This window comes from Trachymyrmex septentrionalis, unplaced genomic scaffold (assembly GCF_001594115.1).
Source record: "Trachymyrmex septentrionalis isolate Tsep2-gDNA-1 unplaced genomic scaffold, Tsep1.0 scaffold11, whole genome shotgun sequence".
Classification (NCBI taxonomy): domain Eukaryota; kingdom Metazoa; phylum Arthropoda; class Insecta; order Hymenoptera; family Formicidae; genus Trachymyrmex; species Trachymyrmex septentrionalis.
Window position 1 is genome coordinate 4,175,927 of NW_017304228.1, and position 27,482 is coordinate 4,203,408.

Consider the following 27,482-nt stretch of genomic DNA (forward strand, 5'->3'; position numbering starts at 1 on the left):
TATTAGGAGAAGGGGCGAGGCTCGTTTTCCCTCCGACCAGCATACACACACATTGTGAATTCGGAACGAGCCCATTATAATCCATAATAGTCACATACTTTACGATAACATGTAACATACATATACACGCACAATCCCATTATAAACGCTTTTACACGTGTATCAACATGATACACGTGTAAAAGCGGTCAAGTTATTCTACCATGAATCATGACAAAGATAAGGATGCATTTGGACAAACAGAAACTGAGAAATGTTCAAGATATTTCGAAAGAAATATAAGAGATTTTGTAATGGTATATAATAATTATGATAATTACTATGTATTCATGATCGTTATTATTATAAATATAACATTTACGAAAGGCAGACAAAGAAATAATGATATCAAACGTATTGTTTTGACGACAAGTAATATTTATACAAATAAAGAAAAATAATCGCGCAAATGTAATTGACATCTCAAACAGTCCTACATAATTAATTAACTTTAATTTTTTACAAAGATCAAACATTATGTATACTGCATTGCGTGATGTCCACGATATACACATCTCATTTTTACAGTATTAAATTGTTTATCTCGCGTCGCGGATTTGCAAGTAACACGAGAAACGTTTCGTGACCAAAAAATAATTCATCGAAATGTGGACGATATTTTAAAATCTAACAGACTTTCGATATTGAAATACGAAGAGCGTAGCGTAGTAAGTTGGCGAGGTGCTCGAAATGTTCACGCGTTCGATCGGCGTACACATATACGGCGGTAAAAAGGCGGTGCCTCTTCCAAATTGCATTTGCAATTCAGATGATATAACGGTGATGTTTATCTCGCGATATATTTTCGATATCGACCGGATGAAACCCGGACATCCTCGAATTCAGAGTCACTCTGTATCACACACGTTTGTGACTCGTTTCTTTTATAATTCGCTCGATACGTGGCTACGCGATGACATAATACAATGGTATTAAGATTACATCAATAAAAAAAAATGTTTACCGAAAAACCAGATGCGTCATTTCTGCTATTATTATAAATGCATGTACACAATGAATTATCAGAGAATTGTACACTTCTCTATTAAAAATGCATCATATATGCTGACACGGAGAGGTAAAAATAGAAGCCAACGAAGAAGACGGCACACGCGACATTTTTACCTGGAAACGAGTTACTATGCTAAACCTGTAATAACTTGGGACTTTTTAAACATAATTACGTGCGTGACAGAACTAAAAATTAACATATTGATTTATAATTAAATACAAAAAACTAGAAATTTATCTGAACAACGAGAGAGATAACAAAAGAGAGAAAGAATTTATTACAGAATGTAATTTCGAATTATACATTATATATTTTATAGAAATATTTAATTCTGTAAATAGAGAATATAGGAATTTTTTTTTAATTCTATATTTATCTTACTTATTATCAAAGGATCAAAGAGATTCATAAACAAATGAAAAAATTCATGTCAGCCTGCAAAAGTAATATTACGCCTATGGCGTATCTATCAAAGTGTTAGAAAAACGAAAGGTATGAGAGCGTCGTTAACATTTTCGCAAAATAAAAATATCAAATCATTTCAATTTCCGATCGAAGAGAATCTTGGCAATTTGCCCATTTTCGATGATATTCGCGTTATCAAAAACATCGCGTCGACATCTAATTGCAAAAATTCCGACAAGACTCAAATTCCACTTTAACGAGAGGTGCAATTATTTTATCCAGAATTATTACAGCGAACAAACTATCGACTGCAATAAGCGACCAATCATGCAAAATACAACTAATTAATTTATTCGCTCATGAGAAATTGACAACGACATTATAGCTTTGAATAAATATTACGAAGAAAACAAGATGTACATTGAAAAAAATGTTTTAATTAAACCAACAAAAAACCTAAGAAAAATGACATTTAAATGACGATATGCAGATTTCTTATTACGATCACTAGAAATTCTGTTCAGTCTCAAAATATCAGTCTTGTTAGGCCTTTTTGTTAGTTTAGTAAACACATATTTTTCTCGGTGTACAGAATCATTATTTCATGTATCTGATCTTTCATGAAACAAGAAAAGGAAATATTGTTCAGATTTTTCAGGATTTATGATCAAGTATAAAAAAATATAAAAAATTGCCCTAATAAGATCAAATAATAATCAAATATGTAGCATAATTAAAATAATATGAAGCAATCATACCAAATATGAATAACATAATTTATCGAATTAAGTAATGTAATAATTATCGAATTTTATGTGTTATATAACGTTAATGCTGTCAAACCTCAATGTATCCCGCATTTCAAGCAATTACAATTTACTGTTACAGAATAAAATTGGCTTAAAATGAAATAACAGAAGCGAAAACATGAAGTGTTCGTCATCACGGCGGAAAAATACACTGGCAACGCACTGACGCGCGTGCAATGAATGCCGTTGCGTAATCATTGTGGAGGGAAAGTCGCGGGCGAGCGTTCGGCTAACTTGCGTGCTGTTCTTTACGAGGTCCCTTTCCGTGACCATGTGCTCTTTAGACCGGGTCAATATCCTTTCATCTACTCGACCACGTACAATTAAGCTCTACGCAAGTGCTCGTTGATCAGTGAAGACTCGCAGTATCGCATAACCGAGTTGCTGAACTTTATCTTCAATGGCTACAGGCAACAGCGCACGAGTTTCTTGTCGGACGATTCATCGGTTCGAGTTTTCTTCCCTCAACCAATTTCTCTTGAAGTACAAGTTACAAAAGTAAATCAATATACAGCGTATCCCTTTTCTGTATTGACGATTCCTTTCATCGGAATCTGGATAAACAATTAAGAGAATACCCGTGTTCGAAAGTTTTTTTAGTAGATATAGATTAAAACACAAAGAATTCCATTATTATTATTATAACAAATATGATCATATAACAATATAAGTATGAAATATTATTATTATTATTTATCTGCTAGAGCCGCTGGAATCTTTTTAAAAGGAATTCTTTTTTAATTCGTGAAAATTCTATTGTTTCTTTTTTAACTGTGTGAATAGATAATATTAATGAGTGAAATCAACCTCTGTCTTATCTAAGATAATTATAACTCGTATTTTACGTTCAATCGTGTTTTCTAGCATAGAGAGATCAAGTTAAGACCTTGAAACGTTTTCCCAATAAGACAAAAGCGCGCACAGTCAGCAATCTGAATTTCATTAATTATGCCTGGTGCATGAACATAGCACGATCAGCGATTGTGCGTGTTTTCACATCGATTCTCGAAGCTCTCGCGATGCATTAGAAAACGCCGCTGCGAGAACGGTTAAATGTGACGGTATAAATATGCGATATCGATGCGTAATCCGCTGTGCATGCAGCATATAGATGCACACAGATATTTCAAGCGTCGATTATGCACACACAAATATATGAGATTGTATAATATATGTATACATTGTAACATACATGCTAAACAGTATATTTACATGCAGAGATTGTAAACGCAGGGATCATAAACGCTTTTAAAGCACAGCCTTCCGGCGTAGGTCGCGGTACGTTCGCAAATATCTTTTACTTTGCCATTACAGAATTGCGAATCACTGTAATCCTACTTTTAGATTTCCAAGTATAGGTTATTGAGATCGACAAATGGAAAGAACAATTTTGTTGAAGTATCTAAAAATGTTTGATATAGATCTAAAAATAATTCTGACCATCAAAATAATTATATCTGTAGAAAAACTCAAGCTAATGAACTAATCAAACTAATGAATGCTGTAAATAGTTTTGATAATCTAGTAACCAGTTTAAGTGTCCTACATTAACATCCTAATCGTATTGAGCTTAACAAAATTATGTTTAGATCGTATTTAGTTAAATTTTTAAATATTTCAACAAAACCGTTCTCTTCGTACAATGAATTTTATTTTCATTAGCACATAAATTTCTAATAGAACAGATATTCCTACAATTTCGAGATTTTTGAAAGAACGAATGAAAAATTAAGTTAAACGGAACATAAGATATAAAATTTTCTGAGAATTTTTTGCATATAGGTCGCAAAATTATATCTATTCGAATTAAAAATCTCCATTGTAGTTATATTTTTATTTTATCCCCCAAAATAAGCACAGAAATGAAATGTTTCGAAACTTCACAAGAGAAATCCGGAATTATACGTTCAAGTTTACGACACAATTATTTCGATTTGTTTACGTTGCTAAAAATATCGAAATAAATTTTGCTAGTCAAGAATAAACAAAGAAAGTTATGAATCGAGTAAAACAGCGTCTGATTCGTTGGTAATTTGAAGAGTTTATATGAGGGTAGTGCTGCCGAAAATAGTCACTAAACCTGTTCTAAAAGGTAACCTGTTGGCCCTGCGACCGTGTATATAAGAATGTATGTATTGAGTGAGTCTATACATGTGCAATGCTTAGAAAGCACCTGTCACGTAGCTTTTCTCGTGACGGGGAGTTTCGTCTTTTGAATTGACGCATCCGATGGAATCCGACCTGCTTAGGTTTATGCTTCATCGACTACGATCGTGGGCGTTCGTTATTCGATCCGCTCTAATAAGAATTTAAAAATAAAAGCTATAAAAAATATGTACTAAATATAAATTTACAAAAATTGTTTACTACCTATTAATTAAACTATTTATTACTTTACTATTAAACTATTTATAATACATATTTAAGTAAAAAATATTATAATGTTATCAACATATTAAAAAATCTTAGATTAAAACTTTTAATTTCTTAATTTTTAACTTTTGTATTGTATTTAATATAAGTGTATAATGTTTGGCAACGTTGATGTCAAACATTATACAGATATATTAAATACAAAAGTTAAAAATTAAGAAGTTAAAGATTTTAATTTAAAATTTGTTGACACATTGACAATAAGTAATTATTGTATATATATATATACATATATATTATATCGTAATTTTAATTTATTTCCAATGGATTGTTAAAGTTTCTGATAAGTAATTATTCGTCATTATATTTCCATCGTAAAAGAACTGAATCAAAATCAAGAACATAACGTGAAAATCGATATACATATATAAATATGTTCAACCGGTATAAATCCAAATCGGATGGCTTCTTCGTACGCTTGTACTCAACATGCACTTAGCGACTTCATCTATGCATTGAGCGTACAAACACCATTTACACGATCATCTATATATTAATATATAATTTTCTGTATAAATTGATAATTATAATAATTCTCAATATATAAATATAAAATATAATTATAATGTACTCCTTTTCGATGTCTTTTTCTCTTTTATATAATTACCAAATATCTTATACATGTATTATATCATATATTCTATATATTTTCCAAAAACCTAAGTTTATCTATAATGATTCGCTTTTTTTAAGACAATGGATTATTCCGTATAATTCAATTGCCGTATATCATATTCTGCTTTAACGAAAGATAAGAAAATGATACAAAATGGTACAAGAAAAATGGATAAAAATATCCATTTTTCTTGTCTTTATTTCAAAATAGAGCATATTCTTAATTGCTACGGAAATGCTAAACGATTTAATGTCACATACTCGTGACAGTAATTATTAACGATTTCCGGATGCGTCATTAATGCAACATATATTACAAAACTATGCGTCAAAGTATTATTCATTGATCACAATTGCACTGTTCTTGGAATCGTTTTATGTGCACAGAATACTAGGAATCTGTATAAAGAAATTCGTGCTTCGAATAATCTTGATTTTAAATACGATATACCATCTATCCATCTTTTTTTAAATTGCATTATCATAATATGAAATTTTCCTGTATAATCGATAATCATACTCAACACGCGTGATAAAATCTAAAAAGAGAAATAACAAGGGAGAGAGAATTGCACATACAAAGTTGAACATAATATAATCAATTACAACGAGAAATATACATTTTAGATCAAAAATTTGGAAATTGACATTTTTGAAATTATTTATTCAGATATCGATAACAATATGCTTTTTTTAACAATAACAGAGAGAGTTTCCAGATCCAATAACAATTCATGCATCTAAGAAATTATTGAAAGTAGTATAAAAGATATACAGAATTATTAAAAGTTAAAAAGAACTTTGTTATAGAAATTTAAAAAAGCAATCCCAAAAATGTCAATTATTACAAACTTTTGTCCCGGAATGTACATTTCCAGACAGTAATTAATTTCGAGCATCATTTAAACATTAAAAAATATAAACTCGTTTAAACTATGTATACAATTCTTGTTCAGACGCTCAGGCGCTCGGATTACGAAGGAAATTTCGGCTAATTAGCGTGCTGACCTGTTTCATAACGCAACCTACATTCTTCTGCACTTAAGCCACTGTGCATATAAGATAACCGAGCATGACATTACGCTTATTTAACGTTCGCTGACATCAGCAACTTCGATTTAATTCTTTCCTTACACTCACGAAACATCGATATTTAAACGATCAACTAAAACTAACGTTTTGTGTGGTTTTTGGTTTTCATAGTTTAAATTTTTTTCTATTTCGTGTTGTGTGTTTACTCCAATTTTTATTTTCTCACGATGTTTCATACACATTTCATATACATTGATAAACATCAACATAGAATATATCATCGTCTCTCATTTTGCGTTTAGACGCGAATCATGTAAATTACAATTACATCATTGACAACGTGCAAAAATGATAGTAATACTATAGACAATTAGTACAAGAACGTCGTTAGCAGTTTTCTGAAAGAAGCTTAGAATATTAAAAAGTTATATTTTAAAAGTACATTATATTTACTAAAATGCATTTACTTAATATAATGTCTAATTACTATTGTTTTTTATCATAGTGTCATCATGTTTTCCACCAGACATATTTTTACGAGATTTTTACAAACGTGCAAAATGACATCAATCGATAGATTGGCCATCTTCATACGCAAACTCGATTAAAAATGTCTGATAAATTATGAAGATAAAGTTTCGGAAAACATTAATAAATAGTTACTTTAAAGCTATTATTTTCGAACATTTAAAAAATTTGGAGAATTTTATCCAAAACAATGATCAAAAATCTCGTGCGAAGCATACTTCAACGAGCTATAAACAATAATAATGATGCTTGAATGCCATACTAATTGTAAATAAATGCATTTTAGTGCATGCAATATAATTTTATAAAATATAATTTTTAGTATACTCAGTTTCTTTCAGAGAATTATTGACAACGCTCTTCTGTCATGGGCTGCAATATGTACTGAATATTCTCTAATCTTAGTTTCTGTGTTCCGTTAAAAGGAATTGAATATATCTCTTCAACTTGACTTTAGAAAAATAGAGAGAGAGAGAGAGAGAGAGAGAGAGAGAGAGAGAGAGAGAGAGAGCGATGTGCTTTAAGATATCTCATTCTTTTTAAAACAATAGTGACAATTTCATAGGAGTCTATTCTTATTACGTCTATGAGTAACACGAAACAACAGGAATTTATTCTGTCATCATTAAAAGACATTGAAAAGACATTGAAAGTCAATTGAAATACAAACAGATGGTGATAATTGTGTTGCGAAAAAATTTCTAGTTAACTGATCTCTTTTCTATTTCGTATTTAAAAGAAGATAAAAAAGGACCAATTTTGGCCTAAAAAGTGCAAGTCAAAGGAATACTGTTTTTTATAAATTTTGACCTCATCGATGCGATAAATCTATTAAAAAGTTCGTGGAATTTAGGGAATACTTTGAAAATTGAAAACATGTATTTATAGAAATTCAAATGACGTATAAAGCTAATATATAAAAAAAACAACATCCATAAAATATACGTAATATCATGTCATGTACGTCGCTTTTATCGATCTTACACGATACTTACACGCGATTTACTATCACATACATACGATTTACGAAACGTCAATATAAAAGGTAAAGGAATAAAGAGTGATGAAACATTTTGCATGCACTTTCCGAGAAATTCCGGATTTCATTTGTTATTGCAAAACACAACTTCCTCCTCCAGGAAAACTTACAAATACGTTTTGTAGAAGCTCCATACATCCGAATTTCTATATAGATAAATAAATCATAATGTGTGGTTGCTCTCAATTTTCAAGGTATTCCCTAAATTCCACGAACTTTTTTAGTAGATTTGTTATATCTAGGGAATAAAAATCTACAAAAAACCACTATTCCTTTTAATTGCAGCTTTTAGAGCCAAATAATTTTTTTTTTAATATCCTCCTTTATTATAAAAGCTAAATAGATAGCTAACATATTAATACAGCTGATTTTGTTAAGACAAGTGCATATTCCGACTGACTAGTACGATAACATGCTCTGCCTCTCTCTGCCCTGAATAATATCTGATAAGATTAGTTAACAGCGCGTATCGCGTTTTAGAGTTCGTGAAAAAAACAGACTGGCCAGATATTTTATCCGCAGGGAAATCCACAATATGTGCGAGGAGAAATGATGTATTTTCCGCAAAATCTAGAAACGAATCCCACCTTGCAACTTCGTGGCGGTTCAGTTTACAAAGCAAACTTGGAGCTCGACCACGTTCGACTGCAATCGTATGTGTCCAAATGGAGACAGAAAATTTTCAAATACACTCACTCCGCAGAGCCGAATCACTGCGGGTTCTTTCGTATTTATCCATCCCGAGGTACGGTTTTGCCAACAAACGCGCGCGTATCAGGTATCGAATTTAAACCCTCAGTCATCCATTTCCTCTTTCATTCCGAACAATATCATTCCTCTATCACTCTCCCTTCCTCTCTTTCTTTCTTTCTTTCGCTTTTTCTCATTCGCCCTCCTTCATGGTCTCTTCCCACTCTTACACTGTTTATAGATAAATATTCTCCCTTGACCAAACAAGTATTTTTTACTGGCTATCGAAAATCTCCCTTCACCTTCTGCCGTATTTTTTTTCCAGCCATTGCGGTGGCCGATAGTCTCTCATACGTAAATACCAAATACGCGTCTCTACGTAATGATTAGCAAAAAGTACCAACGGGTAACAACGCAAACAAATTTTTACTGTGAGCTTTTTTCAGCCATTAACGTTTTATATTATTTTACGTAGCGGAAGATAAAATTCTTTCTTAACAAATGCTAACGAAACAAAGAAATTTTGGAAAAAACAGAGAATAACAAATTTATGATTTTTTTAAATAGAAAACGTTGTTTATTAAGTATTTCCGCGTATATTCATTATTTAAGTGTTATATATTTGTTGCATTCCTTTTCTTATTCCATATCTTATTCTCAAAAGTACATAGCCAATAAAAAAATATTTCTAATATGTTCCACAATTTTATATTATTTCATAGATCTATTCCGGAAAAAAATGGCAGAATTATAAACACAATTCCTTTACGTCATTCATCTTATTATTTATTAATTAGCTCAGACTCGATATGAACAGACTATATTTACAGACCTATATTTATACAGACGGTATTTACAGAATTATAACCCAAGAAAGGAATACTCCATTTTTTAATAAAAAAAGTAACAAAATCAATGGTAATAAATGTGACTATCATAATGTCTTAATTTAACTGCAAAACTTTAATAAAATTCTTTTATTATTTTTCATAGCATAAAAAGGTGAAATGAAGTTTATTGAAAGGTGAAATCCCAGTTTTTGTGAAAATTAATTATGATTAATTGTCAAAAACTGGGATTGTTTCACCTTTCAATAAACTTCATCTCACCCTTTTATTCTTTTACTCTTTTGTTTATCTATTAGCTAAATTATCATGCAGTTTATTCAAAGAAACAACCAACCGACCCTTATATAGAGCAATAATTATTTCAAATAAAATATTAATTGTGATTAGCTTGATTTCAAATTTATCATTTATTTTAAAATAAATCATATTTTTATAGATTATCCTAAAAAAATATCTTGTTAAACATATTTTATTAAGAGCATTCCTGTATAATTAAATTCTCACTGGGTCACTATACATTATCATCGACATCCTACGAGAATGCATGTTGCATTTACGATCAAAGTCAGAGCATACTAAGAACTGCCATTCATCGATCGAGTGACTCACTCCGTCTTCGGAATTAGGTTACGACATGCATGACCATATCATAATAATTCGTCGTTGAGTAACATGACGTCATTTGCAACAAGTGCACTCGTGAAATTACATCTCCCGCGTGACGAATCCGGCTCATGGCGAAATAAGTTTCGCCCGATGCGTTATCTCAGAAATGCGAGTTGCACCAAGGAATTTACTTGGAATGCACCTTGCATCCTATTGCAAGTACAGTTGGCGTCCCACGCCCAGCATTCGCAATTGCGTCAGATTTACATCGACCTTTTCTTAGAGCTCAAGGTGAGCACGAGTTCAATTCGAGTGGCATTAAAGCGAGAGAGACATAAGTTTTGAACAAATGCGACCTTAAACTTTCCCCTAACTTAAACGTATTCCAGATTTATTTTGTGATGACGCGCATGCGATGTTGATGTATGCACATGATACTTTTGTACAACCAAAATATAACATGTATGACGCGATTGTATCGATCACCGCGACACATTTATTCGGAAACAGTCGGGGATAATGTTCTAACTATATTCATTCAAAATTATACTAACATATAAAAAGGATTTTGCGAAAGTATATAAAAATTTAGATAGAATACAAATCTGAAAATAATTTTGTTCGATTATTGAAATAATTATGTAAAAAATTCAAGCAATGCTGCAAAAAGTTTAGACATCGTAGCAATCAACTTGAGCATCCTACATAATTATTTTGATAGTAAAACAAAATTATTTTCAATCAGTCTATCTAAATTTTTAGATACTTCAGCAAATCGTTTTTTTTCTGTGCAGATAAAAAAATCGTATTTGAAGAATTTTCATTTAATATCCTTTTAATTTCAAAAATCGACGAAAATAAAGTTTAAAATAAAGATTAAATCGCAAAGTAGATTAACATATCGCGGATTATCGTAATGCAATAATAATATAATGCATACGAAAAATTCGTACCTAATGTTTAAGGATTCGTTGAGATCAATAAAATCTTTGTATTAAAATATCATAATCTACGTTGAACCTTTGTTTCAATATAAAAGCGATTCTTCGCAAATCACGTTGAGCAACGGCAAATAAAATAACGCCAGTAAGTATCGGTCGTTGGTCGCGCTTAAATCGATAAACGCCTACTATTGAATTTACTTTATACTTGCTTCGGACTTGTTTCCTGTCGCTTTATATAGCATGTGAACGAGAAATAAAATTAGTAGGTAGAGAGAGAGAGAGAGAGAGAGAGAGAGAGAGAGAGAGAGAGAGAGAGCTAAAAGAAAATTTTGAATAATATTCTTTATTGTAATCGAATTATATATAGAAAAACAATTAATATTCCCAAAACTGTACTAAACTCAATTATAAGAGAAATATTTTCATCCACGACGCGATTATTAATTCGACTTGCAAAAAACCTTAATTTATTGATAAAATATCTTGAGATTAACTTATACGAATTTCTGATACTTAACCGATTGATTTAATGGTATCGAAAGAAAAGTAATATTTTTCAAAATTTTTTTTTATAATAAGAAATATTTAATAAAAAAAGATAATCAAACGAAGCAAAACCAACTTATTTCACCTCTATAAAATTATTCCACTTTTATAACAAATAACAAGAAAATAATTGTCCTGTTGAGAATTAATCTCGTATCGTGAGAAATAATGTAACGAGTTTCGATGTGCTTGCTCTTAAATAAGACTGCTACGATAATTGCAAAATAATTAACGTTCCGATCTAAAACCTTAATAGGTTGCGACAAGTTATTCGCGGGTAACAAGAAATTTTCTTCAATTATATCGTGATAGTAATTGTTTATCCGAGCGATGCTTCCCTGTGGATGATCGGCTGTCACTTGGTTCGCTAATATTTCACGTCAATTAATTGAAAGTAATTTAACATTAAAATATTTAAATAGCGCCGGTCGACTAAAATCACGCAAGTACATCATCACGATATACAGGAAGAGTATGAATCTGATAAATATTAATGAGAGAATTCTTCATAGCGAATATGAAATTGACTTCTCTTTAACAAAAATTTGGTGGAAAGCCATTACTTGTCACTTTTCAAAATTTTTTTTCAAAAAAGTAATTACTACTTAAATCAAATTAATCAAAGTCAACTTCTAAAATTTAAATAAAACATGAATTTCATTAATATTCTTTCTTCAATTTCTTTACAAGATATTAACTTTTTGTTTGACATTTAAAAAATCTCTGATGCTCAATTTTCCTAATACATAAAATTAATTATGCATATTAATAAGAAAGAAAATTAATACAATTACATAAATTCACCTTTATAGAACAAATCTTGCTCAGCAAAAAATCAAATAACTAGCTAATTATTTGAAATATTCGATATAAATAAATCCTATGTATCAAATTTATTTAGCGTGTTACGGTTTCATACGTAATAACTTTTGAAAATCATAATTTCAAAAATTCTACACTATAAAATGTAGAATTATCAGAAATACGTATATAAATATGTATTGTATTTTATACAGATCTACAAGTCATACCAAAATAACAAACATGTTTCCGTACCAATATTAATCTTACGGATACAACAAGTAAACCAATCAATACATTCGCTTTTATAAAATTTTTTTCATATCGCAAATTTGATTATTGTGTTAAAACAAATAAATTGTATCTTGTCGAATTCTGTATTCTGGGTCTTGTTTTTCTCTAATTCTTTTAATACTACGCTTTTAAAAACTTTTAAAAATTTTTTTTCTTTATAATTAAAGGTTATGTAAAAAGTATATACATTTTTTCCTCTGAATATAATAATTAAGAAGCAAAACATTAATGACGATACAATTATTCAAGTAATATTTTAATATTCATTAATTATTCAATATGCATTTTACACAGAATGCCTATCATTATGATATTAGGGCGAGCAATCAGCATTTCAAATTTCTCAGAAGTGAAAGGATTATACGGTAATATCTATCTCCATAACTTACTACTAAATTGTAACTATGAAGTTCAAAGAACAATTATCTCCCTATCTGACTTGAAATGTAATACGTTGAAACATATAACGTTGCGATAACCTATTGGTTATTAAAGTTATTTAATACGATGATGGAGAAAAGTCGGCCCTTTCAAAGCGAGTTTCTCAACAAAGATTCCACGAAAAATCGATTCTACAAACAGCAAGAAGAAAAATTATATTTACAAACGAAACGGAGTAATATCTTTATATAATTCCGCTGGATTTTAAAATCAAGTTGCTTTTGTATGCTGAGAAATTGCAATAGACATTACGCTGATATATCATACTGAAATGACATAAACATCATGAAAAATTTACTTCAATTCCGTTGCATCATACTCTTTTCAATTTGCTTTATATAAAAAAATGTCCTAATTATTTATTATATGACAATCTTCTTTTATCTATCGTGTATTATCATCGCGTTACTCCAAACGTGAATGCAGCATAAAATGCATACATTTGCACCATATATAATTTTTAAGCCATTGCACGTACCCACAATAACGATCCTACTATAGTTTCGTTATCTGATTCAATGATCGATTAGCTCCAATCTACTATAGTGTCACAAGAAACCGTTGTGTTTCGAACGCGAACAAACATACGTGAACAATCATAATATCTCGTTCGTAAATATTTTTCAAACGTATGCTATATTTACGACGAAATATTAATTAGTCTTTGAATTTTGCATTGTGATTCCATGCGCCATTAATCGTTTCTTAAATTTCGCAAACGCAATTGCCTATTGTATCTCCCGATCCCTGCGATTATTTCGTATATTTACTGTACGTACTTTCTGCTCTATAAAATCCTCCCAGTATTTGCACGTATTATATTTACCCTGCTGCACATTTTAATCGAATTCTACACACATTACATTTATATGTCTCGTGATAAATCACCTGCGCCGAATCTTGTACATATATATTATATTATACGTACGCGCAGTGCTATATTTATATTCACGCCTATATCGAATTTCATATTCATTATAATCACGTCGCGTAATTTCAGCGAATTTCGCTCGTCATGTCTACACCGTGTTACAAATTGTCCTCCCCCGCTCCTCCCCTCGAGAATTTTATATTTAAATTTAATATCAATATGGTCCTATTAATCGACCATTGTGCGCCAGGACGTATCGCACTCACGAACCGGTTCATTAATTATCAGCGAAATATTTTGCCGGTGTCACGTTTACCACGCGCCATTACCCGAGAATTCGTCTCCCTCGAAACGAGAGCGCCGTGTGTTTCAGGAGAAAGTCAAATCTCACCCCGGTCTCCGTTGGATTAGAGCTCTAGGTATACCAGGGCAGTGTCAATTTTTTGTCAGAGTCATATGCAGAGACAATTTTCCTGTTGGTTATTTTGACCGTTATTTTGGTTTTCTATCCTCCAATAAGTGAGTAATAAATAATTTACAAATTATTATTTTTAAACTAATTGTTAGTAATTCTTTAACGCTTAAATAGATAGGTGTCTTTACAGCAACATTGCTGAAACATTTGCAATTACTGAAATATTACTGGAACGTTGCAATGTTGCTGCAATATTGCTGGAATGATCCGTGCTATGGGTGACTATAGCTCTAACTCTATACAGTTATCTTAAAAACATTGATATTTGGGAAAGAAAAGTAAAAAGAATTGCCCAGAAATATTAAAGTTCATTACTTTTACATCTCTCTATTCCATAAAGAATATAAATAATAATATAAATTCAAGAAGCTTTCTACAGTAAGCTATTATCTAAGATTTAAGTCAAGTCATAAAAAATCGACTAATCACACAGTCAAATATAAGAAGAATAATCAACTATAATTGGTTAATTTCTTACGACTTAAGACTTAAAGCTTGAATAATGGCTTACTGTCTTATACTAGAAAGTCTATACTGTTAAAAAACATAAAATAAAACTTGTGTGAGGTGTTCGGAGCACCTCACTTACCTACTTAAAAGTTAACATGACATGGTTATTAGGTCAAACATGGTGCACATTGATATATTTAGAGCTCCTACGCTGAACGCTGACATACCGCGTAGCGAATAATCTCGAGAAGGATACATTTCCCGCCAGCGGCGTTTATATTCGTTTCATACGTCGACGGGCGTCTTCGTTACGCGTTCGCGTTCCGCACGCAGAGCGCACGTAGCGTGAAGAATCACCGCCGCCGCACACCGAACCTTTCTCGCCTCTTCCGACTTCAAAGCACACACAGGAGTTTTCCCACACACGAGTTTCCCTTTCCTGCGTATCTTTAGCGCGTGCAAACGTGCGACACGAAGCTGCGACGTTCGCAGTGAGAGAGGAAAAAGTTGCGAGCGAGTTGTACCCGTCATTTGCCTAAACGCGTTTGCTTTCCGTGAGGTAAAAGTCACGAGAGATCGGAAAGCTACGTCTCCTGGTCTTCCTTCTTTTCTCTCTTTTTTTTTTTTTTCATGAATAGGTTAAATTGTTGCGGCTATATTCGCTCGGTACATTGGCTACGTTCAATAAAAAAAAGTAGATTTGCAACTGCTGGAAGATTTTTTTAATATGATTGATTTATAAATTTATGTCCAGCAAGGAAAAGCGCGCGCGCAAGAGAACGAATCATATTAATCTTTTATTGGTAAATTTTACATCCGACGAAGTAGGACACTCTTAATTGATGTAACACAAGATAAATTTCACGTTTAATAATAAATATTTATAGATTTTCGTAAACAGTTTAATTATTAAGTCACAAGAAAAGAAAAAATAAGTACACTATCAATTCAATCACTCAAATTCAATCCTGTTAATCCCATTAAAGATATAGCTTAGTACTCAATGATCTCGCTGCGATATTGCTGGAATGATCTATATGCCATACGGGAGGTGTAAAGAATCTTACAGTTGCAAAACTGCTTTTTTTTTTACTAAACACAGCCATTAGACGCGTTCAGCAGAACGTTTATTTTACAACTGTTAAGAGTATCTTCTTCGCTGACAGAAGACTATTCCTCTACATTTAAAAATATAATCCAATGAGCACGAAAAAAAAAAAATTTTCCAGTTGCAAAATAAATATTTTGGCGAACGCTGCCACTGTATATTAGATGTTTGACAGCGCGATATAAATCGCGATCGAGGTTGCGCGTTTTATTGGCGCGCCGGATTCGAAACGAATCCTCGTTGCGCCGCGCCGGAAAAGCGCGCAATATACGACCGGATATAAAAACCACGGTAAAATCTCATTATAACGAATCCCATCTAGAATCGAGTTGATCGTATCGCGATATTCGCGGTGTATCAGACGTGTCCGATACCCTGCTGGGTAATGACCGGTAATGGCCAATCGCGGCCGGCCGACGCGGCGCGATGCCTTGAAAAAAAAATATCGATCTCGTCATAACGGGATTTCACCGTGCGATTATGTAACTTATGCCACACGCGCACCTTCAACAATCGATGAACACAGCACGGCGATGATACAGGCCCAGACGGTGATGGTGAACGTCGTCATCCTGATGCCGCTGCCGCTGCCGCTCGTAGCTCTCGTGCACATCACAGACAAAAGAAAACACTGTCGCGAACCAAATTCCTCCAAGTCGGCGAACTTCAGGTTGTTTCGCAAACCGCGGTGCGGTGATGAAACACAAAAAACTCGTAGAATCGCCGAATCGGAAACGACGCGAGATCTGATTTTAACGACGCGAGCGCGAGTCGCGGGGGAACGCGCGATCAATGTGATCGAAAGTCGATCCGAATCTTCGGAGTTGCCGTATATAAGCCGTTCCTCGTTCCTCGTCCGCGGAATGTCGACTAGTAACAACGACAGAGGCGTGACCGTGAAAGAGCGACCGGTGAGCTCGACGCGCGAAGACCGTCTGCCGCGCGCTTTACTTTTGGAGCGCTTGCGCTTCGTGAGACATCGGCAGCCAGCCGAGTTCACCCGAACGTTCGACGATCCCCTACCGCTCCGCCACACCGCCACAACCTGCCGTTACACGTTAGTGACGTTACACTGTATCGCGGCTACGTCGCGTCGCACCGTACCGTGCCGTGCGTGTTGCGTACCTATCTTTCGTTCGTAATCTTACGTTACGCACACAAAAACGACATTGCCCCTAACCACGACCAACGAACGACACACGACTGTCTATGCGTTTATTTTGATACGCGCGCGCGTGTCAATTGTTACCCTTGAATGGGACGTACATTTCCAAGAAATGTTATTCTTTCTGGTTCGTTCGCTCCCATTTGCCAAGTTCACGTGCGCTGAAAATGAAAAAAAAAAACAATTGCTATTAATATATAATTTAGTCGTAATTTGTATAGCCAATTTCGGTATCAAATGTGTACAGAGAGTCTCAAAACTGATGATAAATATTTTAAAGCAGATTCTTTGTAATATTTTCAGATGAAAAATCTATAATACAAAAATACCGAGGCTATAATTGTTTTCAAAAGGGATGAGTTTACAAATGATAAAGCTAGAATTTCGCGCACTCAGCGATGGTAATATCATCAGTGTGAAGGTGTTTTGTTATTGTCAAAGGCACGAAGTTCAAAGAAGCACACTGATTTTTGCCATCCTTGAGCATCAGTAGATTTTTTTTTACACGAAAAGAATAGTTTTGCTGAATATCCAAAAGTTTAATACAAATCTGAAAACAATTTTGTTGAACTGTTGAAATAATTATACAGAATATTCGAATTGGAGATTGCTAGAAAACTTAATAGCATTGCTCATTATGCTCGAATTTCCTGCATAATTATATTAATGATCCAACAAAGTTATTTTCAGATCTGTATCAATTTAGTAAGCTGACGTTATCTGTCATCATTTTGACGTTAAAATGATATATTAAAGAATTTTGATGTAAATAACGTTAACTTGCTACCCAGGAAATTTTTATTCAGCACAATCATTCTTTCTCTATAAAACTATTAATGTAATTATTATTATTAACATTATAGCAGTACAAAAATAGCTACAAAAATGGAGCTCCTAACCATAATTATTTTACACTACAATTTTACAAATATCAGACACTTTTCTTTTAATGCGCGATACATTCGTATAAATATGTACATATATACATACGAAAAATTCAAACGATGCAACAGCAATTTCACACGGCACACACTAGAATTATCATACGACTTCGAGAACTTATTGTTATCGAATGCTTTACTTGTTTCTCTGTAGTTTAATCGTCATTTGTAATACTCGCACGAAATTTCCGATGCGACTCGAACTATCGAACGATGCGAAATAACATACTTTGAAATATACCATGTTCCAACGGACGCGCGATGCTGTGACGTAGTTTCTAATGCGGATGACTACGTTTGTTCGGCAATTACAATGAGATATTGATTACAATCATATGGGTTAATTAGCACTCTCTGGCGATTATCCGTCGTTCGATTCGACACTCCCAACCATTATTTTCACGCTTACTTTGCTCCGAACGGAAAAAATACGTGGAAAATACGGAAGGAACGAGGCTCGTCAGCTCGCGTGTTACTTCAAGGTGTTACTTCGCGAGCGCGAAGCACTATGAACTTAGTGCAAAGTGACTACCAATCAAAATGAAGATAGCGCCGCGTGATATAAAGGCCGATACTTATAGTCGGAGTCTTATATTTGAGATTGTTTTAAGTACAGTTATAAGCCAATCAAAGCGCTGTATTAGCATTTTAGATTACTTTTTTAAAACTAACTACATTTTAAGATTACTTAAGACGATCTCAATAAGAACGAACCATAAATATACCGCCCAAAGTGCGATCAAAGGTCGACATTTATAATCCCTTCTTATTTTAAGATTTAACCGTCTTAAGTAATGTCTTAATACAGCTCTTGGACCGATTTTATCATCAGTTTTTATATTTAAGACGATTTTAAATACAATCTTGAAATGTCTGATGTCATAAACTAATTTCAGAGCCGCATTAATATTTTAAGACATTACTTTAAACTTAAATGGTCTTAAATATTTTCAGCCAGAGCTGTAGAGCAATGTATCTTTAAAGGATATATAAAATATTATTAACCTTTATTTAAATATGAAACATTAAAAAGAATAATGAAAATTGAAACGTAGATTAGTATTTATAGTCGAATCTTATATTTAAGACCGTTTTAAGTACAGTCTTAAGATGTCATGAATCAATCAGAGAGCTGCATTAACATCTTACGACATTACTTAAGACATTACTTAAGACGGTCTTAAAATAAGAAATCGACTATGAATACCGCCCATAATGTTGGAATATCGAAAATATTTCACGCGAATAATTACTATAATTACGTTTAAAAGAACAAATAATATAGGATTGGACAAGTGCCAAAGATATCACAAAGCAAAGCGCGAAATGCACAATATCGCTTTGTCAAAATCATGTAAAATACGAATAATTGAATAAACTGTGAATATTTTTCATACGCGACAGTTGGTATCTGAAACGGCGCCCGGCAAACAGCGAAGGGGAGCGCGCTACGTCATCACTTCGGCATTCGCTCGGCGACCTTGGAGGGGGACGGCAGTGGTACGAGTCGCTCTAGGTGTGTCGCATTATCAATTTGCGAAAATTAGATATGTACGAACATCTGTATCTAAAGTTGCTCAAAAAACTAAGGTGCGTATTAAAATAAGACTACAAATATCGCTTGTGATTTCTTGATATTTTAAGGTTGTACTTAATATTGAATATAAGAATCGATTCGAACGAATGCGTTCTATTATTCACTGCACTATAGATTTTAGTACTCGCAGTGAATAATGGAACACAACTTATTAATATCGGTCAAAGTCTCATTGCAAATACTTTGAACTATTTGATTTTTTTTTAATTAATTAGAAGAAAGAATTTTATTAATTGACCGATATCAAGAAATGGTTCAAAGCATAACAGTATCACGTTCATCATATTCTTATATCATCTACAATATACGGAGTAAACTTGATGTAAAAAGTAAGAGTAAGAAATTGACCAATCACAGTCGAATGTGAGAAGAATAATCGATCGGTCAATTTCTTGCTCTTATTTCTTACCAAGTTTACTTCGCATATTGTAGACAGCCGATTATTAGCCCTCGGGCTGAGTATAACGGATGTGTAGTGTTGTGCAGATTACGGCAATTGGTGCAATTAAGTGCAAATCGATTTACGTACTTTCAGTGCTAATAAATAATTTAATTTTTTTTAGATTGCAAGATTATCGTGACAAAATAATACGTAATTAGAAGGGTTGGATTATTATTAATAATTGAAAATATGTGAATTAATTTGTAAAAAATGTCATTCTAAAGATAGATACTTTGTGTCCTAAAAGGAAAACAGCCTTAATTAACTCTCGGGCGATTATCCTTTGCCCGATTTGATATTCCCAACTATCATTTTCGTGCAGGCTCTGCTTTGAATGGGAAAAGCGCGGAGAATATACAGAACGAACCGTTTTCTCAACGGTGCTATTTCAAGCAAAATACTACGAATTAAGCGCAAATAAGCGCAAAATGACAACGCGAATCAAAACGAAAATGGTATTTCATGATGAGACATTTAGAGATCCATGGTAGATTTTAAATTATGAATAAACTCATCCATGCGTGTATAATTTCTAATTTGGTCGCGTTTCGTATTTGATGGATATCTTGAGAGATTGAGAGATTTATGTTGAATTAATACAAACTGAATTTATATATATATATATATATGCCAAGTATTATTGATACAAAGACAAAACGGAACGCTACGAACTACACTCGTTAACGCACACCTTTATTTTAGGCCAATTATTTATTGTCACACGCACATCCGTTAATTATAATCACTCACGCTATACTCTTTTTACGTTATAAATTCGCGCTTAGCACAACTTTACATTTGACTTAATTCAATTTTACGTAATACACCCAAGTCTATAAGCTATGTTTTACATATTTCATGTTAGCTGAATAATTACTAACAATATATTGTTTAGCAAATTTTGAATTTTGTTGACCGTATATTTTGCACAAATCAAAGTAATGAAATGACAAATTGATTAATGTAAAATGATGTATTTTAAGAAATTCAGAATTGATACAATTTATAACAGCGACTATATCTGTTCGATGATTGTGACGAAAGGTATTAATTGCGATTATATAAATTCATTAACACTCTCCAGTAATTATCTGTCATTCGATTTGATATTTCTGACCATAATTTTCATGCAGATCCTATTTTGAACGGGAAACGCACGAAGAAAATCTGAAATGAAAATATGCGGCGCTATTTCAAGCGAAATACCACGAATTAAGCCTAAAATAAAGATAGTGATTTCACTCACAATGATTTAGATTTCCGCGAGGCGATAAAAGTCTAAATTACGAAAATCATACGTGTGTGCGTGTATGTCTTTCATTTGATTACATTTCGTATTGCTTAGCGAATTTTATGACTCGCGCAAACTAAAGCAATATAATAACAATTTAGTCAATGCAAAATGACATATCTTATATTTAAAAATTTCAGTGTTCTAATCGGTGCATTTTCTAACGCGAGACGACTCTCTAATGATTATGATGAAAAGTCTTGATCGCGATTATACGCATTAATTACTTCGCCAGCAAATGCCGATTTATTTGATTCGGCACTTCCGACCATCGCTTTTACGCGGACTTTACTTTGAAAAGCATAGGAAAAGCACAGAGCAAATACGGAGCAAATTGCGGTGTTACTTTGAACTGATGCAAAGCACTGCGAACTAAAACGAACTAAGTAATTGCGCGAATCAAAACAAAGATAGTGTTTTACGATAATTTATGGTAAATTTGATCGCTCGCACTACACTGGATTAATCCACATTAAATGCCGATTTATATAAAATGTCTAAATGCAGAGACAAAATAATATATACTTTGATAATGAAATAGTACATAATTCTGTTTGACAATACTTTATTTATTGGATATATTTAATAGTTTAAAATATTTATATATTTTTACATTAACTTTACTAATTATAACAAGAATGATTTTGCTAAAGTTTAAAAAAAAATTTTGCCACATACAGATCTAAAAATAATTTTATTAGACTATCAAAATAATTGTGTACCTCAAGCTGGTTGCTGGAAAATGTCAGAACTTTTCTCAGCGTTATTTATTATGCTTGAATTTCCTGTATAATTATTTTTTGATGGTAAAATTATTTTCAGATCTTTATCTATTTAAATTTTTAAGTACTTCAGCGATTGTTCTTTCCATTTTTATAGAAATTTAATATTAGCTGCAGTACTCTGAAAGACAATAATTATTTATTTTAAATATTAAAAGCCCTATTCACACATATACTTTTAAAACTTCAAATAAATAATTAATTACTATCTTTCAATAATAAATTAACCAGTAACAGTTTTCTGTAAAGGTGTGTAGCAGTTTTTAATATGCACTAATCTGATATAATGCGAATAATCAAATTTGCTGTTAGATTTCTGTGAAAGAAAGATATGAAAAAAGATTCTAAATTACTTAATTGTACGTGCGTGCATATGTGCGTATGACGTCTCTAACTCAATTGCGTTTCATGTTGCTTAGTTAATTTTACTGACCACATCTCCCATAAACCAAAGCCAAGTTTAAATTGAATTCTACTGATATAAACTAATGTAAGAATCACAATAATATCAATCCATCAATTGCCATCGATCTAATACATTTTCCTGATTGACTGAGATTGTGTGATTCTTATATTAGCTACACTCAAAAAATACTCGATTAATAAATATCACTATACGAAATAGATATACTGTACAATACAAATCGATGTATCTTAAGGGATGCGTTTAAAAATTCAAGATATAGAGGAGAAGATAATGTTATGGCCCCTGTATAGTGTAGATATAATGAGTCCTCTTAACATCTGCGCTATTAGGTGATAAATTCTAGATTATTTATAAAATTCTTCATCATTTGATATAAAATTATTTTTCTTTAGTAGCTTACCATTATATCATAACATTAATATACATACACAATAGCCAGCATATATAACACATTTTTACCTTCAAGCACTTTGAAACGGTTTTAAGGTACATAGTAGCATTTAATCATACATACTTTTACATTCTTTTTAAACTTGAGTATATTTTTACACGAATATTTGAGTGAATTGTTTGTTATTTAACATTTTATTTGGCTGTATACATACGAGTCATGCAAAGTTAAATAATAGCATGACAGTTAAATGTGATCCCCGCAACTGGTTGCTGACAGCTCTCTTTTTCGAGGTCTCTCCATATCAAAATAATTATTCTGTAAATTGATTGTAGCTTTAGTGTTATACATTTATGTGTTATACATTTGCATACAATACTTTACTTTTTTGTTAATTTTGTAACTAAATATTTCTTATAAAACAGAACCAATTTTTTGCATTTATTTTTATGGAAAGCCACATTATTGCCCTTTTTCTTTGAACTATTACGCAGTGTCTCTATATTTTTATAAATAGTATCTCAAATAATAAATGTTTTGTAACTTTGAGTCTAGAATCGATTAAACTATATTTCGACGAATGTTATCGTAAAGTTTTTAATTTAAATGTTGATTATTAACCAACCTAAGTAGCACATATAAATTTTGTATATGTTTTCTACCTAATTGTAGAATATCATCAGATATGTTTAGGCGTATATAAAACGTACATGAACCAATAAGTGCCACCTGAAAAGTTATTCTATAAAATATAAATGATACCTATCGAATGTTAAACAAGGATAAAATGCACGTAAATGCACTCAGATGATGTTTTTAAACGTAACCCAGAAGTTCAATATTCGAGTCAACACATGACGCAATTTCTACCACGAGACGATTACGAATATACAGCGAAAGGTATCAATCGCGTTTGCAAACGTTAATTAACGCTCTCCAGTGACTGTTCGTTCAATTCGTCATTCCCGACGCTCATTTTCACGAGCAGGTTTTGTTGCCACTAACAAGAAAATACATAGCGATCACAGCGTTAAGTATTTTAAATCAACGTGAGGCATCGTGAACTTCATGCAAAGTAATCGTGCTAGTCGAAATAAAAATTGCGTCACGCGAAGATTGTGTCTTCGGAACATAAAAGAAAAAAAAACTAATTACACAAAGTATACAAAAAGATTTCAAATATACTACATCAGTTTGGTATTTCAGATTCGCAATTGCTTGGACGGCCAATCTCGTCGCTTATTTCGAAAGCTCGATCTAATCGTCGACTACGTAAACGCAGCTCGCAACATTATCTGTCCGGTTATCTGCAGTCTCTTGGATTCCGGAGTAAACTAGGTAGGTGCAACTCCAGCAGGTACGTTTCGCGTACGCGCGTCCGGGTGTGACGCGCAGTATATCTGCGGCTCGATTAACGTCGTAAGGCTTAAAGATAATCGCGATGATGTATGAAATAGTCCGACGCGTATTTGCGTTATTCTGCAGTTATGAAACGAAACTGCGCGATCGAACCAACCAATCGAATCTTTACGAAACGTGACGTCGGAAAAATAAAAAATTTAAATCTCTTTCTCCCGAGATTTATTATGAGCCATTTATTCTACGGCTTATTTATTTATTTTATATATTCTGCGAATGCGAAAGGCGAAAGGGAAAAAAGTTACCTTTGCCTTTGTTCGCTCGCAATAGCGTCGAGGAACAAAGAAATTAAATTAGGTGCAAGCTTCATTTTTTTCGCGACCATTCAGGGATCGTTTTATTTCTACATTTTCTTATGTATTTTTCTCCATGGAAATTGAAAATTATTATAATATATAATGACGCTATACACTCAAAGAAAAATTGGTACGTTGAAATATAAAGAATGAAGTCTTTATTCACTATTCACATCGTTATGAAATTGCTGTTAGTGTGTGCTTTAATTGTTTAAAAACTAATTCAGAATTATTGAGTTCTCTCTTCAACTCTAAATTAATTTTTAGAATGTTTTCGATATGCAACATTAACTAAAAGTATTAGTCAAATAATTAGTCAAAATAGCTAATATTAGTCAATATCATAAAAAAAATTTGATAGTGTAGTCCGTAAATACGACTTAAAACTAACTGCAAAAAACAACAATTAATTTTGCTTATAATGGTTTATGCAGCAAATGACCATATTTTTTGTAATTTTAGATCAATAACTTTTAAATTTAAACGAATAAGAGTAAAGTGAGTTTAAATAAATGTTTATATGAATATTTATTATTATTTGATCAGTATATATATGCAGAACAAAATTTAATTTAATTGTTAATGCTACTTTCTCATTAAATTTGTAAATATGTATTACAAAATGCATAATAATCAAAACAAACAAATAAATTAAATAACTTTTAAATCAATGAGAGAATTGTGCTCAAATTTTACATGGATATTCAAACGTAATACGTGATATTTGCTGAAAAAAGCGATTGTTTGTTGAAGAAGAGTCAGAAGAGAGTCGAAATGTTTATTATTGAATAAAGAAGACATCATAGAGGTATTGAAGTTAAGTTATCATTCCACATTAAGATTACGCACCTCTTCCTGCGCTAACTCTTATTGGCCTTGAATCAGTATTATCGTTATTTTAAGTAGTGAGAGATTAAGATATTCAATTTTATTATTCTAACGTAATCTAATAATAGAGCAATCTTTGAAATTTTTATATTTCTAGTATTGTTTTTTAGATGTGATACGTACATTCTTTAAATCAACACGGTCAATAATTTCCAAAATATTAGAAATTTAACAAAAAGTTTACAGATTGTTTTTACATATGTCGAACAAAATCCGGAGGAGTTTTACTGAAGCAATCCAAAATTGTGTAAGAATTTTAATTTGCAACGAGAATTTATTCGTGATTTTATAAGAAATATATGGATAAATTCTCATTATAAATTAAAATTCTTATAATTTCGAATTACTTCAATGAAACGTCTCCAGATTTTGTCCGAATGTATATAAGAAATCTGTAAAATTTTTATTAAATTTCTAATATTTAAAAAATAGATATTAAACGCCCTTAAATGATTGACAATAAAGTATAACTGACAGCGATTTCGTAACAATGAGAATAAGGATTCTATTAACTTCATTTTAATGTACCTTTTATTTTTATTTTTCCTTAAGTTCCCTAAATTATAAATAATAATAATAATTATTATTATTATTATTATAATTTTCAGCTTTCACAAAGAAAAATACACATAAAAAATGTAGAAATAAAACAATCCCCGAACAGTCATGAAAAAAGTTGTACCTTCCTTTATTAACTCTGCGCGCGTAAAAATAATATTTAACAGTCTACCGCATTTGCTTGCAAAAGATTATAAATTTAAGGTAATTGGATTGAGGGCAAATAAAGATCTCTTTTCTTTTTGTTTGTATTTTATATACGCGTCGTCAATAGGGGAGAAGAGCAACGCCGGATTAAATATTTTATAAGATAGAAGATACCTCGCTCGGAACCTCAATCGCTGAATTTATCTTTAACTTCTTGAAATTTTGCAAAACTGTGTAAATGCAGCAAAAAGCGGCCAAGTAGTCGCGCGCGTTACTTTAAAGCACTTTGCAGAAAGTTAACTCATAATCTAAGCAGAGCCTGTGTATAAACCGACATTATGCGCGAACGACCGCGCCGTTTGAGTACCTCGGAAATGCATGTAAAGAGGCTATCTTTATTTCCTGACCAATTCGCAGTTGAGGAGGGGATCGAGGAAATTGAGGAAATTCGAGGTATCACGATAAGAGTAATCGAAATGGGAGAGTCGCCGATCGTGATCTCGCTATTGAACCAACCGCGTAAGTTACGTGAATCGCGATCGTACCGACCGAAATTGGCCACCACTGTGTTCCTCGCGGTCATTGTTATCGCGTCGCGTAAAATCTCCGGGAAAGGAGGGCAAAGATACGTCAAGAGGCACAGCGTAGAGCTGCAGGCAGGTATATACTCGGAGCAACGAGAAACGAGCGATAACGGACGCCCGTGCTTTCGCAGGCACGCGCGGTTACGCGATTGTATTCTATGCGATATACAACAATGAACTGGGATCGATCTTTGCTTGTTTGTGTGCACGATATCATTGCTGGTTCGCCGCGAAAGCAATTCCACGGTTACAGCGGCGCACGTGACCGATACGAGCTGCACAGCGTTTCACCGGGGTGGCTGGCTGCTGCAACCGATACTGCAACCTGCGACACAACGAAGAAGCCTCAGGAATGGTTTACTCTTCGTACGTAACAGGTAAAAGGAATCACGATCTCTCAATGTCGTCGCAGAACTACCGTCATGCACCGCCGCATGTCATTTGCATGTGAATGCGCATAGAGACCAACACAACGACGTGCGTCGTTTAAGTATGTTCACCGAAATTACGTTGGCTTAGATTGTCTATATTTTGATTAGAAAAAGTTAGCCTTATAATATTATCCTGA

At 32.7% G+C, this 27,482-nt stretch overlaps 1 protein-coding gene and 1 pseudogene across 6 annotated transcripts in view; one reads left to right on the top strand and one right to left on the bottom strand.

Annotated features, from left to right (window-relative positions):
- Window positions 1-16,941, bottom strand: part of LOC108750552 (fasciclin-3) — a 391,231-nt gene extending 374,290 nt beyond the window's left edge. For 2 of the 6 annotated variants that reach the window (XM_018490055.1, XM_018490051.1), the window contains exon 1: window positions 16,491-16,939. In XM_018490055.1, coding sequence (XP_018345557.1) covers window positions 16,491-16,599 — 109 coding nt within the window. In that variant the 5' untranslated portion in view covers window positions 16,600-16,939. Of the gene's footprint in view, window positions 1-16,490 lie in introns of all 6 variants that reach the window. The other 4 variants (XM_018490065.1, XM_018490073.1, XM_018490083.1 and 1 more) reach the window with 4 other exon arrangements.
- Window positions 16,942-26,668: 9,727 nt separating this feature from the next.
- The window catches only part of LOC108748938, a 2,629-nt pseudogene continuing 1,815 nt past the window's right edge, over window positions 26,669-27,482 (top strand).